This window comes from Misgurnus anguillicaudatus, chromosome 3 (genome assembly GCF_027580225.2).
Source record: "Misgurnus anguillicaudatus chromosome 3, ASM2758022v2, whole genome shotgun sequence".
In the NCBI taxonomy this organism is placed as follows: Eukaryota; Metazoa; Chordata; class Actinopteri; order Cypriniformes; family Cobitidae; genus Misgurnus; species Misgurnus anguillicaudatus.
Window position 1 is genome coordinate 19657996 of NC_073339.2, and position 18557 is coordinate 19676552.

The following is an 18557-nucleotide window of genomic DNA, read 5'->3' on the forward strand; positions in this document are numbered from 1 at the left end:
ATGGTCAAATTTCATAAGTAAAATCAAACTCTTGTACATGTAATCTTTTTAATAGTAATTATCACAAAAAGGTCGACATAGTCTTGCCAATTCTTACATATATCATCTTGTAATTTTATGATAAATTCATTGTTGTCAATAGGGAACAGATGAGATGCTTGGTTCATGCAGAGTTGATGGATTTGGATAGGTCCTCCTGGTCTCCAGAATCAATATGTCATTCCCTCTGTTGTGTAAGGACAACGATCATGCGAGTAATGTTATGTACACGCATTTTAGCCTTTTTAAACAAACTCTACAATAAAACTATATACAAATAAATACAATTCACAGTGCAATTTGATGAAAATATGTCTCTGCATGTGGGGTTCAAATCTTCATATACAATTCCAACAAAAACAGCAACAAATCATTCAAAAATTTAAAGTTTAGAGTCACTTATTCATCCTTAACATGTAGACTAATAACAAACTTATCAAAACTTTGTAATGACACACAAATATGTTATTGTTAATCTTAAAAGTAGCCACCCATTTTTATAAACCATTTGTATTCACACTGAGTGTATTATAATGAAATATTATTTTGGCACAGTTATATTTTTCCCAATTTTAAACATTTAGACATATGCATTTAGATTGAAAGGTTTTTTAAGATCATGACCCTAAACTTTTGAACAGTGTTGCAATTTAGTTATTAGTTGCAATTAGTACTAAAGTTGTACAAGTCCCTATACCTAAAATGCATGTTTGAGCTGACATAATTTAAAAATATGTTGCATTGACATATCTCAACATACACTCACCAATTATTTAGGATTATTAGGAACACCATACTAATACTGTGTTTGACCCCCTTTCACCTTCAGAACTGCCTTAATTCTACGTGGCATTGATTCAACAAGGTGCTAAAAGCATTCATTAGAAATGTTGGCCCATATTGATAGGATAGCATCTTACAGTTGATGGAGATTTGTGGGATGCACATCCAGGTCATGAAGCTCCCATTCCACCACATCCCAAAGATGCTCTATTGGGTTGAGATCTGGTGACTGTGGGGGCCATTTTAGTACAGTGAACTCATTGTCATGTTCAAGAAAACAATTTTAAATGATTCGAGCTACATGATGGTCATAAAGGGATGGACATGGTCAAAAACAATGCTCAGGTAGGCTGTGGCATTTAAAATGATGCCCAATTGGCAAAAAGGGACCTAAAGTGTGCAAAGAAAACATCCCCCACACCATTACACCACCACCACCAGCCTGCACAGTTGTAACAAGGCATGATGGATCCATGTTCTCATTCTGTTTACGCCAAATTCTGACTCTACCATCTGAATGTCTCAACAGATATCGAGACTCATCAGACAAGGCAACATTTTTCCAGTCTTCAACTGTCCATTTGTGTTGGGCTTGTGCAAATTGTAGCCTCTTTTTCCTATTTGTAGTGAAGATGAGTAGTACCCGGTGGGGTCTTTTGCTGTTGTAGCCCATCTGCCTCAAGGTTGTGCGTGTTGTGGATTCACAAATGCTTTGCTGCATACCTCGGTTGTAACGAGTGGTTATTTCAGTCAAAGTTGCTCTTTTATCAGCTTGAATCAGTCGGCCCATTCTCCTCTGACCTCTAGCATCAACAAGACATTTTCGCCCACAGGACTGCCGCATACTGGATGTTTTCCCTTTTCACGCCATTCTTTGTAAACCCTAAAAATGGTTGTGCGTGAAAATCCCAGTAACTGAGCAAATTGTGAAATACTCAGACCGGCCCGACTGGCACCAACAACCATGCCACGCTCAAAATTGCTTAAATCACCTTTATTTCCCATTCTGACATTCAGTTTGGAGTTCAGGAGATTGTCTTGACCAGGACCACACCCCTAAATGCAACTGCCATGCAACTTGAAACTTGAAGCAACTGCCATGTGATTGGTTGATTGGATAATTGCATTAATGAGAAATTGAACAGGTGTTCCTAATAATCCTTTAGGTGCGTGTATATCAGTGCTGTTGTTTTAACTCAAGATGCACACCTGCTTTATTTTTTTGTAAGGTTTGCTTGTAAAAACTACTTTGTCCTAATATGTCCTATATAACTATGGCCTAGTCCTGGAAACTGCCCCTATATGTTTAATATCTATGTCTTATGTACTATGCCATTTTGATACACATTTTGTCTTTATAAATACACTCCAGACATATAGCTTTCTGCACGATTGTACTGCGTCTAACTATACTGTATGTGTGCTTTTTACAAATTTATTGCCTAAATTAATCTAGACACATATTTTGAATGTAAACGCAAGGCTTAATCTCCTGTTCACACTTTGTAGCAGTAAGCCTTTGAAACTAAATTACTGAAGTTTTAAACTCTCGGCACTCCTATTTGGTTCTTCCACAAAATAAGATGTATGTTCAATAGTCAATTAGTATATTTTATACATATAACTGACATGATTGCCAAATAGTTTTCATGTAAAAGCAGCTAAATTAACCAATTAAATAAAAAAGAAAAAGATAAATACCCCTGTACTTAAATCTTGAAAAATAAGTTAGCTCTACAAAACATTCATAAGAGTGCATGATCCAAAAGCTAGACCTTCATAATCACAATACCAACTAAATAGCAGCTAGAATTGAGAAATCCTTTTGGTTCTAGTATTGACTACAACTTAACCCTTCTGTGTCAATAATTGTCCCACTTCATGTATAACATTCATCAGCGCATCCGGCACAGAATTTCCATAATGTTATTTAGATGTTACAAATGGCAATGCACAAGACTGCTAATCTGATTCTTTGCATATGTTTGCAAGTCTTACTGTAATAAGCACATCATGAAGCACATTGAGGTGAGCAATCAAGGCAAAGCCTCAAAAAATGTTGATTCGAACAATTTATGACCTTCTGCTGTCCTACGGGAATGTTGTTGTTCTGCTACCAGTTGCTGAATTGCCAGAGCCGGACCAGAAATAATACTGTTCACATTCATGTATTTGTGCTCAGAAGGGGTTGAGGCGTATACCCGTTCCCAGCGGAGAGAATGGGTTCACCTTCGCCCACATGAGGGCATCATTTAAAGAAATGGCTGATTTGCCATCCTCCAGGAAGAACATGGGACCCTATCGTTCAAAACAAAGATGAAGATATGAGTTTAATGCCATTTAAGCCACAAGAATAACAAAAACAGACCCACCTGTATCCTAAGGCCTGTGAAGCAGGAAATCTGGACATCAGAGTGACTGGGCAGATTGGAACCGGTGACATAGTCAGGACCCTCTAGGCCCTTGATGGGCTCCTCTCTCATCCGACTCAACAGCTGGTTGTACTCTAGTTTCTGGGCCTCAGATGGCGAACTGTACAAGCTTTCATCTGGCGCTCTGTGTATGTGTGTATATGTTTCACAGGTGTGCATGAAAGAAAGAATGAAAGAGCAAGAGTTAGAGAGATCATTTGTTAGATCTAAAATCTAGTGAGATGATCGCATCCTAGCCAAAACAGAATCTTAGAAGTCAGTGTTTTCCAACCCAATCCTACGTGGTACGATGTGGTACCTACCTACCCAGTCTCACGAAATTTTGTGATATAGTCACGTAACTTTTTGATTATTTTTCCTTGATTTGTCACAAATTTCCGCGCTCTTTCCTGATTGTATCACAAATTTCTGACGTTTCAACGAATTTCCGTTTACGTGTAATTGTCACGTATTGGTTACTCAACTGCTTTTTCCAATTTTCAAACCATTGTCGCTTCGGTTTAGGGTTAGATTTGGTCTTTGCGTTAGGATGTCACTTTAAGTATTGGTTTATACAATTGTTTCTGAATTATTTTTTTATATTTTCGGATTTTTAAACCATTGTTGCCTGGCGTTATGGTTAGAGGTGGGTTTGGGTAAGGATGTAATTTTATGTAAATCTAACCCTAAACCGAAGCAACAATGGCAAGAAAACAGGACAAAACAGCTGAGCAACCAACACGTGACAAATACACGTAAACAGAAATTCGTGATACGATCACGAAAAAACGCAGAAATTCGTGACAATATCACAAAAAAAAGTTACGTGACTATATCACGAAATTTTGTGAGACTGGGCTGGTAACACTGTTTTAAGTCACTAGGCACAACAATTCATAAGGCCTTGGTGTACATGCCACCTTAGGGGTTGTGCACACCAAAACTTTTAAACGTGGCTGAAAACTCCTGGAGAATGCCAAATGCCAGCTGTTTCTCAGCTGAGTGCCAGCTTTCTTTAGCTGAGCGCTTTGGTAGCTCTGATACTTCAGCTGTGAGCCGGTTGGTCCCGCCCCTCCTCCACTGTGATTGGACAGCAGTGTGAAAACTGACATTGACGAGCGAAGCTTTTCATCCAAAGTTGAATCTCTTTCAACTCTTGACGCTCAGCGCCAAGCATGGAAAAACCACTGAGCGCCGTTTTTCAGCGCGGAAGAAAACCGCTAGCTGCTGGCTTATTTGAAAAACGCAGAGCTTCCATTGGAAACAATTGAAAACCTGCGCCAGCTGCGGGCGTAAAAGCTTTGGTGTGCACGCCCCCTTAGTGTTAAAACCTGTTACTGAGTTGTTAACTTATTACGATAATGTATGTGACCCTGTCTGTAAAATCCAGTCTGAAGTCTTACAATTTAATTTTGAGAATAGGTGCATCAAGGTTTTCAATACTTGATGTCACATTCAATATTTGACATGGTCAAACTTGGGCAATTTTAAAGATATCAAAGTTATATTTTACATTATGTAGGATGATTTTATGTAGAAAACTGTATAACACACAAAAAATGACATTAGCTCTTTTCACAGAGAGGGTCACACATTCCAAAAATACGTATCAGATACATTCCAATTATACCCTTATAAGTCCCTTGGACTTATATACAGGTATATATATTATATACTTATATATCTGTCTATACAGGCAACCCAATAGATTTGGTAACAGAGCTGTTGTGTAATATGAACAAGTCACTTATTGCACAGACTTGAGAGATTGAGTGCACACTCTCCAGGCCTCCAACTCTACAGACAACTGCTCGATCTGCAAAGGCACAGCCACCTCCCTTCTCTTCAGCAGCTGACTGAGAGAGAGAGAGAGAGAGAGAGAGAGAGAGAGAGAGAGAGAGAGAGAGAGAGCACATTACCATACGCACCTGAAAACAAATTTTGATTTTTGCAATATCTTTTGACTGGTAATGAATACAAAAAATGCAATATATGACATTAAAATCAGATTGTAAAAGTGACAGTCTGGCTGATAGCATCAAAAACATATACAATATAACTGTCTATTTAGAAAAGCATCTGTTTTTCCATTATAAATGTTTAATGTTTCCAAGTGGCAGCACATACAGTATGAAGAATTTAGTCAAAGAGTATAGAAGCCAAGAGGGGAAACTCTCATTTGTTTTTGGCAACAGTCACTAGGTGGCGCTTCAGTAGCGCGGCGGCCATTTTGGAATGAAAATTCTCACAGCCAATTAATTCTCAATTCATTCTCAGCGAATCTCACAGCCAAATCAGAAGCGCAATAGTAAGTTTCCTAAATTAAAATTTTGGGTTGCACTTTATTTTACAGTACGTGTACTTACCTTGTACATATATGGTAAATAAGTTGTACTTAGCAACAAATGTGTGGTACTTACTTTTAGGTATGTACATGGTAATTAATTGGTATCATTACTGTACTTACCAGTAGTACATACTTGGTAGTTATTATGTAACTCTAGGTAAGTACTGGGTAATAACATATACATACTTATAGTGTAGGTATATTGTAACTAACGAGATATGTATGTATGTGTTGAGTTGTTGTTGTTATCAGTTGTGGAATCCAATCATTAAATAGATACACATTTGAGGTAGTTTTTTCTTGCTTTATTATGTAATTCTATTTTATGCTACTTTACACATTTACTATTATTATAAGTTACCAACTCCACTAGGTATGAAATATATTTTGTACATATTAATCCCCTATATCCCGTTACAAACATGATAATCTTATGCATGATGCATTGCTCTGTCTGTTATCCTAAAACTGGGTTTTTTTTAACTTAATCCATTTCGAGCAATTCAGATGTATATGTGTGTATATGATGTATATGGAGCTAAAATATTATGTGTGGATGAGTTTATGTCGGTATGTAAAATTAGCCATATAAAAGTGGAAGTATTGTCTAAATATCTGAAAAAAAATAAGCTGTAAAAAGGGATTAATGATCACTGGTCTGATTGTATGTTATTCTGTGTAATCATCATTCAGTTTGAATTTGATCTTTTAATGTACAAAGTAGCTCATATTGCCATCACTTCTAGTTGACTCCCGAGTCGCTTTCATTCCAAAATGGCGGATTTGTAGGGCTGCTGCTGGGCGCTGGTGATGCAATGGAACGTTCTATTGAGTTTCCTCTCTTGTGCTTCTATACTCTTTGATTTAGTATAGACGCTCGGTTTTAGTAGCAACAACATAAACAAACTAAACTGAAACTAAACGCAACTTCCACTTAGAATCAATAACAACATTAGTTTATTTCTGATTACAAGGGAAATAAAGGACAAGTAAATTACCTTTGTTTATATATCATATCTAATGCATATTATTTATTACACCGAGCTATACAAACAAAGTGGCCAAACCTACAAACAGAAACGATAACAAAGTGTTCCAGCCAATAAACGACAAGAAGGATTTGGGGGTGGAGGTTAGGTGCGTTCGCGGAAGGGAGGGGGAGGAGTTAGCGGCGCTCCGTTTGTTTGAAAACAGTTCAAACGTCAACAAAAAGTAACATCACACAGATTCACTTAGAGCACCTTTAAACTTACATATTATTATTGTTGTTTTACTTGACTTACCTTGTGTATTCATACAATGCAGGCACTATACTTGAATACTGTCTCCCGATGGCTAATAGTGCACCAATATATCCACAAAGAATGAGCAATTCATTGCGCTCTCTAGCCAAAACACACACAGAGAGAGACAGTAAGACCACAAAACCTACATTTGCAGTAAATGACACTGGTGCGGTTTCCAATGGAAGGTCATTGACTTACTCGCTACACTTTGGGAGAATAAGACGGTCAGTTCTGATGTAACTCAGTAGGTCTAAAATGTGATATACAGAGTCTACAGTCCAGTCAGGAGAGCTCAGCTGCTCTGTGAGAGGAAGAAAGAGAGTCAGTTAGTGAAACAAACATAGCTTTGCACTTTGGTGATCCGTCAGAGTAGGCAAGAGAGGCTAAGCCACCTCAAGACATGTATCTGAGATGTAGAGTATACAGTACAATTGCTAAAGTGATACAGTTGTAATCAGTTTAGTGCATTTGAATGTGCAGATACATATTTTGTTGTTGATTTGATGTTGTTTCATGCACAGAAGCTCAAGTGATTTTAAAGGAAAAGTTCTGTATTCTACACTTAAAGCCCTGTTTTCAGATTAAAAGGCAGAAGAACGGAAAAAATTAAAGGATTACTTCACTCTCTTAAAAAAGAAATCGAAAGGTCACGCTTCACGTATGCTAACCTACCGCCCGAGTGTTTATAAGGGTGAAGAAAGAGGACTGTTCGTGGAATATTATCAATTAATGCCTTTGTGTCAGTTTATTGTTTAAAACGGTCTGAACACGTGCGTTTCACAAATATTACGTAAGGTACGTCACACGGCTAGTGCAAGACGAAAAGCTGTGCATATTTTGTATTTTTCTTGTCAAAAATGACAATCGTTTTGATTGATAACACCCTTATGCCTCGTTTGAGATCGTGTTGAGCTGTGTTGAAACTGCAATTTTAAACTGCGTTGAAACTGCAAGCTGTTGGGATCCAATACAGTCTATTAAATTGAGAAAAATACTGGAATGTTTTCCTTAAAAAAATTAATTTCTTCTCGACTAAACAAATAAAGACATAAACAATTTGGATGACATGGGGGTGAGTAAATTATCAGGATTTTATTTTTATGAAAGTGGATTAATCCTTTAAATATGTCTCCTTACACCAAATATTAGTTTTAATCAAAAATATATTTAATATATTTAATAAGATACCATGTATATACTTAGATTTATACCACGGGCCTGTTAAATACTTTATTCTAATTGGTTGAAAAATGTTTCATTGGTGTTGATTATTTTTCTGTAAACCGCACACCTAACCTGTCAAATGTCTTAAAAATAGGCACCAGAGCAATGTTTGTGGTAACTGTTGTATAAGAGGAATATTTGACTCCGGTCCTTTGAATATTTTGAAAATTGTGCCCACCTGCTTCGCGTCATGCCACATTAGCACCTTGGGTGTGCATTATTTTTTAAATAATTCAAGGGCTCGCCGTCAATTATTCCTTATGACTTTGTACTGTTATCCAAACACTGTCGGAGTTATATTATGTTATATGGTTCTTTTCACTTTTACAATGGCATTGGATAATACACCAAAAAGTGTATTAATTAATCAAAAACTAATCCATACAGTTATTAAACGTCTTTTGAGGCAAACTGATGGGTTTTTGTAGGGAAATGTTAAAATTTTTATTATCTATGACTGTACGTGTGTTCACAAAGGTCTTGAGGACAGGCAATAAGCTAACCTCTGACCCATCGCTGCAAAAACCCATTGCTTTGCCTCAGAAGGCAATTCATTTTGCCTTGTGAGTTAGACCAAATTAATGTGTCACGTAGGAGATTGTTTACAATATAATGAATTATTTAAGATGTATGGGAGTATAGTTATTTTCATAGTTTCAACAATAACTATTCAATTAAAAATTCCTCTATATATTTTTTCTCTGGGATATACCTTTGACATATGAGATCCCAATGGGAAGAGCCTTTTCTGGTTCTTGGCTTAGGAGGTAATACTTTACTGCTTGGAAGATTTCCCCATCAGCATATGCACTCTCAGCAAGCTCTTTACATTCTTCTAATGTCGGTAGACCACACTGAAAGATAAAAAAAATTATTTAAAACATTTTGGCACAACACAGTTTCATCTTGGAAATAAGTTTTAAGTGCTTGACTATTTGATTTTCATTTGTGAATAAGTTTCTGTTGTTATAAATATAGGGGCGTTTTCCCAGACAGGGATTAGACTAGTCCTAGACTAAAGTAAATGTAAGAGCTGTCCAAACTGAAAACAACTTGCACTGACATATCTTAAAATACATCAGTGCCCTTAGTTTAGCCTCAAACTGCACACAAGTAATGTTTTTAGTAAGGCATGTTTGTTAAAATTTAGTTATATTTCATAATTTAACTAAGGCCTAGTCCTGGCTAGAAAGGGGGCATCAGAAAGGTGGTGTTTGCACTGACAGACGTAACTTATTTTTGCACATTTACCAAAAATAACGATTTAAGTGCATTTATCACCTGGTTAGGTTTTATTGATTGGTACATTACTTGCTGAAATATAGCACATAAAAGTAGCTAACTGTTTAGTGAATTTTCCCTTTTAATATTTTTCTTAGTTTTTATGCATAGCAGAAACTCATCAAGATGCAAGTAAAACCCCAACACAAGATCTGAAATAAATTCATTTGAACAAATGTATTCATTTTCTAAATGATCACAAAATAAAATGTATCAGTTCATTTGAATATGTACAATGTGAGAACGCTAGTAGTTGTAAGGGACCGGTATATGTCAAAATTTGATTGATTTATGACCCCCTTTGACAGGGGGCGGGACTATCAATCAAAAGCTGTACAATCTGTCTAGGTTTGAGAATCGTATATCACGGGTTTTAGACAGCGAGTATCCTGCGCGTGTTTTACGATGTGTCAATCAGCTCGTTGTTTTTCCTGTGTGTGTGTGTGTGTTTTGTCAAGCGAATGTTTTATTGCTGTCAAAAATAAGTTTATAGTTTTAGACTGTCCAGGTTCTGTCACTTTTTATGACCGCGGTCTCTCTTTTCCCATCCGTACTCACCAGCCCTCAGCCCCCACTGCGTGTCTCACAGCGGTGTCGGTGTTCAGCGGACCTGTGTGGTTCTTTAGACGAAAACCTGTTTATTATAAACTAAATAAAAATTTAACCGTGAGTCTTTTCATCACCCGCTCTCTATGTTCACGCGCATTAAAACTCGCTCACCGGTGCACGCGCCGGGTGTATGGGCATATCTGCAGTTTTAAAATAAACTTAATAAATGTAATGCTGGCCACTCTGACAAAAAGTAAAGGTTTATTTTAGATTTAGGGATTTCTTTAATCAAGTCTCTGATTAAAACATGTGAATGCGCGCACCGACGGCGATCTTACGCAAACGCGCACTTATATCTGACCTTAATAAACTTTTAAATGTTTTAAAACGTTTTCATCCCATCTTCAGGGTTTTTTATTATTGACTTCTTAAAACCATGTATGTATATTATTATTATACAACGAATCTTATCATGTATGCTCTGACAAAAGTATGATTGTAGATTTTAGGTGGAGCGGTGTCATGTTTATTGCTGTCAAAAATAAGTTTATTGTTTTAGACTGTCCAGTTTCTGGCAGGTTTTATGACCGGAGTTTCTCCGTCCTCTGTGCGCTCCTCTCCCGGGCGCGCTTATCGACCCCCACTGTGTGTCTCACAGCGGGGTCGGTGTTCAGCGGACCTGTGTGGTTCTTTAGACGAAAACCTGTTTATTATAAACTAAATAAAAATTTTACCGTGAGTCTTTTCATCACCCGCTCTCTATGTTCACGCGCATTAAAACTCGCTCACCGGTGCACGCGCCGGGTGTATGGGCATATCTGCAGTTTTAAAATAAACTTAATAAATGTAATGCTGGCCACTCTGACAAAAAGTAAAGGTTTATTTTAGATTTAGCGATTTCTTTAATCAAGTCTCTGATTAAAACATGTGAATGCGCGCACCGACTACGACCTTACGCTGACTCGCGCTTATATCTGACCTTAATAAACTTTTAAATGTTTTAAGACGTTTTCATCCCATCTTCAGGGTTTTTTATTATTGACTTCTTAAAACCATGTATGTATATTATTATACAACGAATCTTATCATGTATGCTCTGACAAAAGTATGATTGTAGATTTTAGGTGGAGCGGACACACATTTATGCCAAATACTGTTGAATATAAACGTTTGTTTTGTCAAAAGTTTCTTTAAAGTCAATAAGTAATCAAACATTTTAGATGTATCTGGTTAAACTTAAATCTGATATTTTCTATCGATCTATTTCTTTAGTTTTCTGATCAGTCAACGTTCACAAGCTGCTCTCATGACCGTGTGTGTGTGTCCGTGAGATAATTCACAGCAGGGGTGGATTGTAAAGTAGTTAGAGTCTTTTAAAACCATGGTGGTAGTAATGTAATACTGTCACTCTGACAAAAAGTAAAAGATTTATTTTAGATTTTATAGCAAACACTGCAGGATCTAAAAGTTTGTAACATCACAAATTTATTTAATGAAATATTCAGTACATGTATAGCAATGAATTGTACCAAAACCACCAGAGGCCGACAATTCTTTAGACCAAAGTCTATTTATTTTAAACTAAATAAAAGTTTAATCGAGATCCGTGTATCTGTTCATGTACAGCATACTGTTAATGCATTAAAGATCGAGTCCCCGGTGGGTACAACAGAGAACACCCGTGGATGCGTGTTCATATCTACCGTTTAAAATAAACTTAATAAATATAATTCTGTCCGCTCTGACAAAATAAGGTTTTATTTTAGATTTAGGGATTTCTTTAAACAAGTCTGTGATTAAAACATGTTCAGCAATGCGCGCACCGACGGCGACAGAGAACTTACGCTGATGCGCTCTTATATCTGTCGTTAAGAAACTTTTAAACGTTTTAAGACATTTAAGCCCCTCTTGTGGTTTGAATTCATTAATGTCACCTAACATCCGAGTGTGTACATGCGTATTTACGATAAATGTAACACGATACGCATTGTCAAAATAAAAGGTTTCCTGAACATGGTATTCCAGTGCGTGTTTTTTGTCTCGCGAGTGCTCGTCATATTTATTGATGTGAAAAAAGTTTGATGTCTAAGACGTTCAGTTTCTGGACGGTTGGTTTTTACCAGTGGGCTCTCATTCTCACCACCCGTTATCACCCACCCAGTAGACCCCAGTGTGTCTGAACAGCGGTGGTGTTCAGCGGCCCGTATTGTTCCTAAAACTCCGTGTTGGTAAAATAAGTGTAATACAGCCGTTGACAAAAATTAAAAGGTTTATTTTAGATTTAAGGTGGTCCACCAGCGCCTTTATGGCAAACACTTCAGGTTCTAAAAGTTTGTAACACCAAGAATTTGTTTAATGAAATATACAGTACATGTATAAGCAATCCCCCGAGTCCATAATCTCCGGACGGGATCGCCAATACTCTTTTCTTTAGACTAAAGGGTATTTATTTTAACATAAATAAAAGTTTATTTGCATCACGAACGCCGAGAAACTGTTCATGCACCGCAATCTATTGTTCACGCGCATTAAAGGTCGATCACCGGTGATGACCAGAGAACTAACCGGGTGTGTGTTCATATAAACTTAATAAATGTAATTCTGTCCGCTCTGGCAAAATAAAAGTTTATTTTAGATTTAGCCATTTCTTTAACCAAGTCTCTGATTAAAACAAGTTACTTTTGCTTAGGGCAATAGGCACATGCACACACATATCTGTGGTATTAAAAATAAGGTTTTTAAAGTTTAAGAAATTTAAACATTTGAAAAAAATCAAACATTTTAGAGGTGTCTGAGTAAACTTATATCTAATGTCATATGATCCGTACCGTGTCGCGTTCGTGTCTGTGTGCGTGTCCGTGTCAGTTTATGTATGTGTGTGTTATGCGATCGTAAAGTAGGGCGGGGGATGTGAGAGACTGTGTGTGTGTGTGTGTGTGTGTGTGTGTGTGTGTGTGTGTGTGTGTGTGGTTATCACGTGGTGGGGGTCCCAAATGATCAATGGCAGGATTTTTATGTGACGGACAGGCCCTAGGTCAGCCTGTGGGGTTAGATACAACTTAGGTTAACGTCTATCAACGCATAATAAGCAAACATGAAATTATATTATAACTATGCATTGTTACTGATGTTCCTAGTTTTGTGTATTTTTCTTAAACAAACTTTTGCTTTTCAAACTTAGTCAGTCTTCAGACTTTTGTCTCTTCATACATTGTTCAAAGTTTTTCTTCGCTAGTGTCAACCCGTGTCTGAGATTTTGTAAACTCATGTACATACATGTGTATTTTTCTTAAACTTTTGCTTTGCAAACTTAGACACTCTTCAGACTTTTGCATACATATGTTCAAAGTTTTTTCTTCGCTAGTGTCAAATCCTGTTTGAGATTTTTTTGTAAACTCATGTACATACGTGTGTATTTTTCTTAAACTTTTGCTTTGCAAACTTAGTCAGTCTTCATACTTTTGTCTCTTCATACATTTGTTCAAAGTTTTTCTTCGCTAGTGTCAACCCGTGTCTGAGATTTTGTAAACTCATGTACATACTTGTGTAGTTTTCTTAAACTTTTGCTTTTCAAACTTAGACAGTCTTCAGACTTTTGTCTCTTCACACATTTGTTCAAAGTTTTTCTTCGCTAGTGTCAACCGGGTCTGAGATTTTGTAAACTCATCAGATGTACACACTTGCGTATTTTTCTTAAACTTTTGCTTTTCAAACTTAGTCAGTCTTCAGACTCTTGTCACTTCATACATTTGTTCAAAGTTTTTTCTTCGCTAGTGTCAAATCCTGTTTGAGATTTTTTTTTTGTAAACTCATGTACATACGTGTGTATTTTTCTTAAACTTTTGCTTTTCAAACTTAGACAGTCTTCAGACTTTTGTCTCTTCACACATCTGTTCAAAGTTTTTTTCTTCGCTAGGGCCAAATCCTGTTTGAGATTTTTTTTTGTAAACTCATGTACACACTTGTGTATTTTTCTTAAACTTTTGCTTTTCAAACTTAGTCAGTCTTCAGACTTATGCATACATTTGTTCAAAGTTTTTTCTTTGCTAGGGCCAAATCCTGTTTGAGATTTTTTTTTGTAAACTCATGTACACACTTGTGTATTTTTCTTAAACTATTGGTTTGCAAACTTAGTCAGTCTTCATACTTTTGTCTCTTCACACATCTGTTCAAAGTTTTTTTCTTCGCTAGGGCCAAATCCTGTTTGAGATTTTTTGTAAACTCATGTACATACGTGTGTATTTTTCTTAAACTTTTGCTTTACAAACTTAGTCAGTCTTCAGACTTTTGCATACATTTGTTCAAAGTTTTTCTTCGCTAGTGTCAACCCGTGTCTAATATTTTGTAAACTCATCAGATGCACACACTTGCGTATTTTTCTTAAACTTTTGCTTTTCAAACTTAGTCAGTCTTCATACTTTTGCATACATTTGTTCAAAGTTTTTCTTCGCTAGTGTCAAATCCTGTTTGAGATTTTTTGTAAACTCATGTACACACTTGTGTATTTTTCTTAAACTTTTGCTTTTCAAACTTAGTCAGTCTTCATACTTTTGCATACATTTGTTCAAAGTTTTTCTTCGCTAGGGCCAAATCCTGTTTGAGATTTTTTTGTAAACTCATGTACACACTTGCGTATTTTTCTTAAACAAACTTTTCCTTTTCAAACTTAGTCAGTCTTCATCAGACTTTTGTCTCTTCATACATTTGTTCAAAGTTTTCTTTGCTAGTGTCAAATTGTGTTTGAGATTTTTTTTTGTAAACTCATCAGATGCACATACTTGTGTATTTTTCTTAAACTTATGCTTTTCAAACTTGGGCAGTCTTCAGACTTGTTCTTAGTTCTATCTGCTCAGACAATATTTTGCATTCATCAATCGTCTTGTTTTCTTTGTAAGCGACATCATATATCTGTGATTGTTTTTGTGAATACAGATTGTTTCATTTCTATAGTTTATGCAACATTTTGGCAAACTCTTTAAATTAGTGCTAGATGATTAAAACAACAACGCAAAGTATGTTTTAGATTTACTTACTAAATCTTTCACGACGAAACAGCGATGATAGCATTATGTCTGAATCTGTAAACTTGTAAAACCACCAATAGCTCGATGTACATAACGAAGACTGCAAAATAATAAAGAGTGATTAAATTAAGATGCAAACATCTACAAATTGGCAATGTTTGAAATAGTTTGGACATGTAGCCTTAAAAATGGTACCAATAGATTAAAAGCATTGCCAATTTGTGGATGTTTGCATCTTAATTTAATCACTCTTTATTATTTTGCAGTCTTCGTTATGTACATCGAGCTATTGGTGGTTTTACAAGTTTACAGATTCAGACATAATGCTATCATCGCTGTTTCGTCGTGAAAGATTTAGTAAGTAAATCTAAAACATACTTTGCGTTGTTGTTTTAATCATCTAGCACTAATTTAAAGAGTTTGCCAAAATGTTGCATAAACTATAGAAATGAAACAATCTGTATTCACAAAAACAATCACAGATATATGATGTCGCTTACAAAGAAAACAAGACGATTGATGAATGCAAAATATTGTCTGAGCAGATAGAACTAAGAACAAGTCTGAAGACTGCCCAAGTTTGAAAAGCATAAGTTTAAGAAAAATACACAAGTATGTGCATCTGATGAGTTTACAAAAAAAAATCTCAAACACAATTTGACACTAGCAAAGAAAACTTTGAACAAATGTATGAAGAGACAAAAGTCTGATGAAGACTGACTAAGTTTGAAAAGGAAAAGTTTGTTTAAGAAAAATACGCAAGTGTGTACATGAGTTTACAAAAAAATCTCAAACAGGATTTGGCCCTAGCGAAGAAAAACTTTGAACAAATGTATGCAAAAGTATGAAGACTGACTAAGTTTGAAAAGCAAAAGTTTAAGAAAAATACACAAGTGTGTACATGAGTTTACAAAAAATCTCAAACAGGATTTGACACTAGCGAAGAAAAACTTTGAACAAATGTATGCAAAAGTATGAAGACTGACTAAGTTTGAAAAGCAAAAGTTTAAGAAAAATACGCAAGTGTGTGCATCTGATGAGTTTACAAAATATTAGACACGGGTTGACACTAGCGAAGAAAAACTTTGAACAAATGTATGCAAAAGTCTGAAGACTGACTAAGTTTGTAAAGCAAAAGTTTAAGAAAAATACACACGTATGTACATGAGTTTACAAAAAATCTCAAACAGGATTTGGCCCTAGCGAAGAAAAAAACTTTGAACAGATGTGTGAAGAGACAAAAGTATGAAGACTGACTAAGTTTGCAAACCAATAGTTTAAGAAAAATACACAAGTGTGTACATGAGTTTACAAAAAAAAATCTCAAACAGGATTTGGCCCTAGCAAAGAAAAAACTTTGAACAAATGTATGCATAAGTCTGAAGACTGACTAAGTTTGAAAAGCAAAAGTTTAAGAAAAATACACAAGTGTGTACATGAGTTTACAAAAAAAAATCTCAAACAGGATTTGGCCCTAGCGAAGAAAAAAACTTTGAACAGATGTGTGAAGAGACAAAAGTCTGAAGACTGTCTAAGTTTGAAAAGCAAAAGTTTAAGAAAAATACACACGTATGTACATGAGTTTACAAAAAAAAAATCTCAAACAGGATTTGACACTAGCGAAGAAAAAACTTTGAACAAATGTATGAAGTGACAAGAGTCTGAAGACTGACTAAGTTTGAAAAGCAAAAGTTTAAGAAAAATACGCAAGTGTGTACATCTGATGAGTTTACAAAATCTCAGACCCGGTTGACACTAGCGAAGAAAAACTTTGAACAAATGTGTGAAGAGACAAAAGTCTGAAGACTGTCTAAGTTTGAAAAGCAAAAGTTTAAGAAAAATACACAAGTATGTACATGAGTTTACAAAATCTCAGACACGGGTTGACACTAGCGAAGAAAAACTTTGAACAAATGTATGAAGAGACAAAAGTATGAAGACTGACTAAGTTTGCAAAGCAAAAGTTTAAGAAAAATACACACGTATGTACATGAGTTTACAAAAAAATCTCAAACAGGATTTGACACTAGCGAAGAAAAAACTTTGAACATATGTATGCAAAAGTCTGAAGAGTGTCTAAGTTTGCAAAGCAAAAGTTTAAGAAAAATACACAAGCGTATGCATGAGTTTACAAAAAAAAAATCTCAAACAGGATTTGACACTAGCGAAGAAAAACTTTGAACAAATGTGTGAAGAGACAAAAGTATGAAGACTGACTAAGTTTGCAAAGCAATAGTTTAAGAAAAATACGCAAGTGTGTACATGAGTTTACAAAAAATCTCAAACAGGATTTGGCCCTAGCGAAGAAAAAGACTTTGAACAGATGTGTGAAGAGACAAAAGTATGAAGACTGCCTAACTTTGCAAAGCAATAGTTTAAGAAAAATACGCAAGTGTGTACATGAGTTTACAAAAAATCTCAAACAGGATTTGACACTAGCGAAGAAAAACTTTGAACAAATGTGTGAAGAGACAAAAGTCTGAAGACTGTCTAAGTTTGAAAAGCAAAAGTTTAAGAAAAATACACACGTATGTACATGAGTTTACAAAAAAAATCTCAAACAGGATTTGACACTAGCGAAGAAAAAACTTTGAACAAATGTATGCAAAAGTCTGAAGAGTGTCTAAGTTTGCAAAGCAAAAGTTTAAGAAAAATACACAAGCGTATGCATGAGTTTACAAAAAAAAAAATCTCAAACAGGATTTGACACTAGCGAAGAAAAACTTTGAACAAATGTATGAAGAGACAAAAGTATGAAGACTGTCTAAGTTTGAAAAGCAAAAGTTTAAGAAAAATACGCAAGTATGTACATGAGTTTACAAAATCTCAGACACGGGTTGACACTAGCGAAGAAAAACTTTGAACAATGTATGAAGAGACAAAAGTCTGAAGACTGACTAAGTTTGAAAAGCAAAAGTTTGTTTAAGAAAAATACACAAAACTAGGAACATCAGTAACAATGCATAGTTATAATATAATTTCATGTTTGCTTATTATGCGTTGATAGATGTTAACCTAAGTTGTATCTAACCCCACAGGCTGACCTAGGGCCTGTCCGTCACATAAAAATCCTGCCATTGATCATTTGGGACCCCCACCACGTGATAACCACACACACACACACACACACACACACACACACACACACACACACACACACACAGTCTCTCACATCCCCCGCCCTACTTTACGATCGCATAACACACACATACATAAACTGACACGGACACGCACACAGACACGAACGCGACACGGTACGGATCATATGACATTAGATATAAGTTTACTCAGACACCTCTAAAATGTTTGATTTTTTTCAAATGTTTAAATTTCTTAAACTTTAAAAACCTTATTTTTAATACCACAGATATGTGTGTGCATGTGCCTATTGCCCTAAGCAAAAGTAACTTGTTTTAATCAGAGACTTGGTTAAAGAAATGGCTAAATCTAAAATAAACTTTTATTTTGCCAGAGCGGACAGAATTACATTTATTAAGTTTATATGAACACACACCCGGTTAGTTCTCTGGTCATCACCGGTGATCGACCTTTAATGCGCGTGAACAATAGATTGCGGTGCATGAACAGTTTCTCGGCGTTCGTGATGCAAATA

General features: G+C 35.8%; 1 protein-coding gene across 6 annotated transcripts in view; it reads right to left on the reverse strand.

Moving 5' to 3' along the window:
- Positions 1-31: 31 nt before the first annotated feature.
- wdr17 (WD repeat domain 17) overlaps positions 32-18557 on the reverse strand; it is a 49282-nt gene continuing 30756 nt past the window's right edge. For all 6 annotated transcript variants that reach the window (XM_055205059.2, XM_055205061.2, XM_055205058.2 and 3 more), the window contains 6 exons: positions 8803-8944; positions 7065-7167; positions 6864-6965; positions 4994-5089; positions 3195-3378; positions 32-3120 (listed from right to left, as the gene is read on the reverse strand). In XM_055205059.2, coding sequence (XP_055061034.2) covers positions 3001-3120; positions 3195-3378; positions 4994-5089; positions 6864-6965; positions 7065-7167; positions 8803-8944 — 747 coding nt within the window. In that variant the 3' untranslated portion in view covers positions 32-3000. The remainder of the gene's footprint in view (positions 3121-3194; positions 3379-4993; positions 5090-6863; positions 6966-7064; positions 7168-8802; positions 8945-18557) is intronic.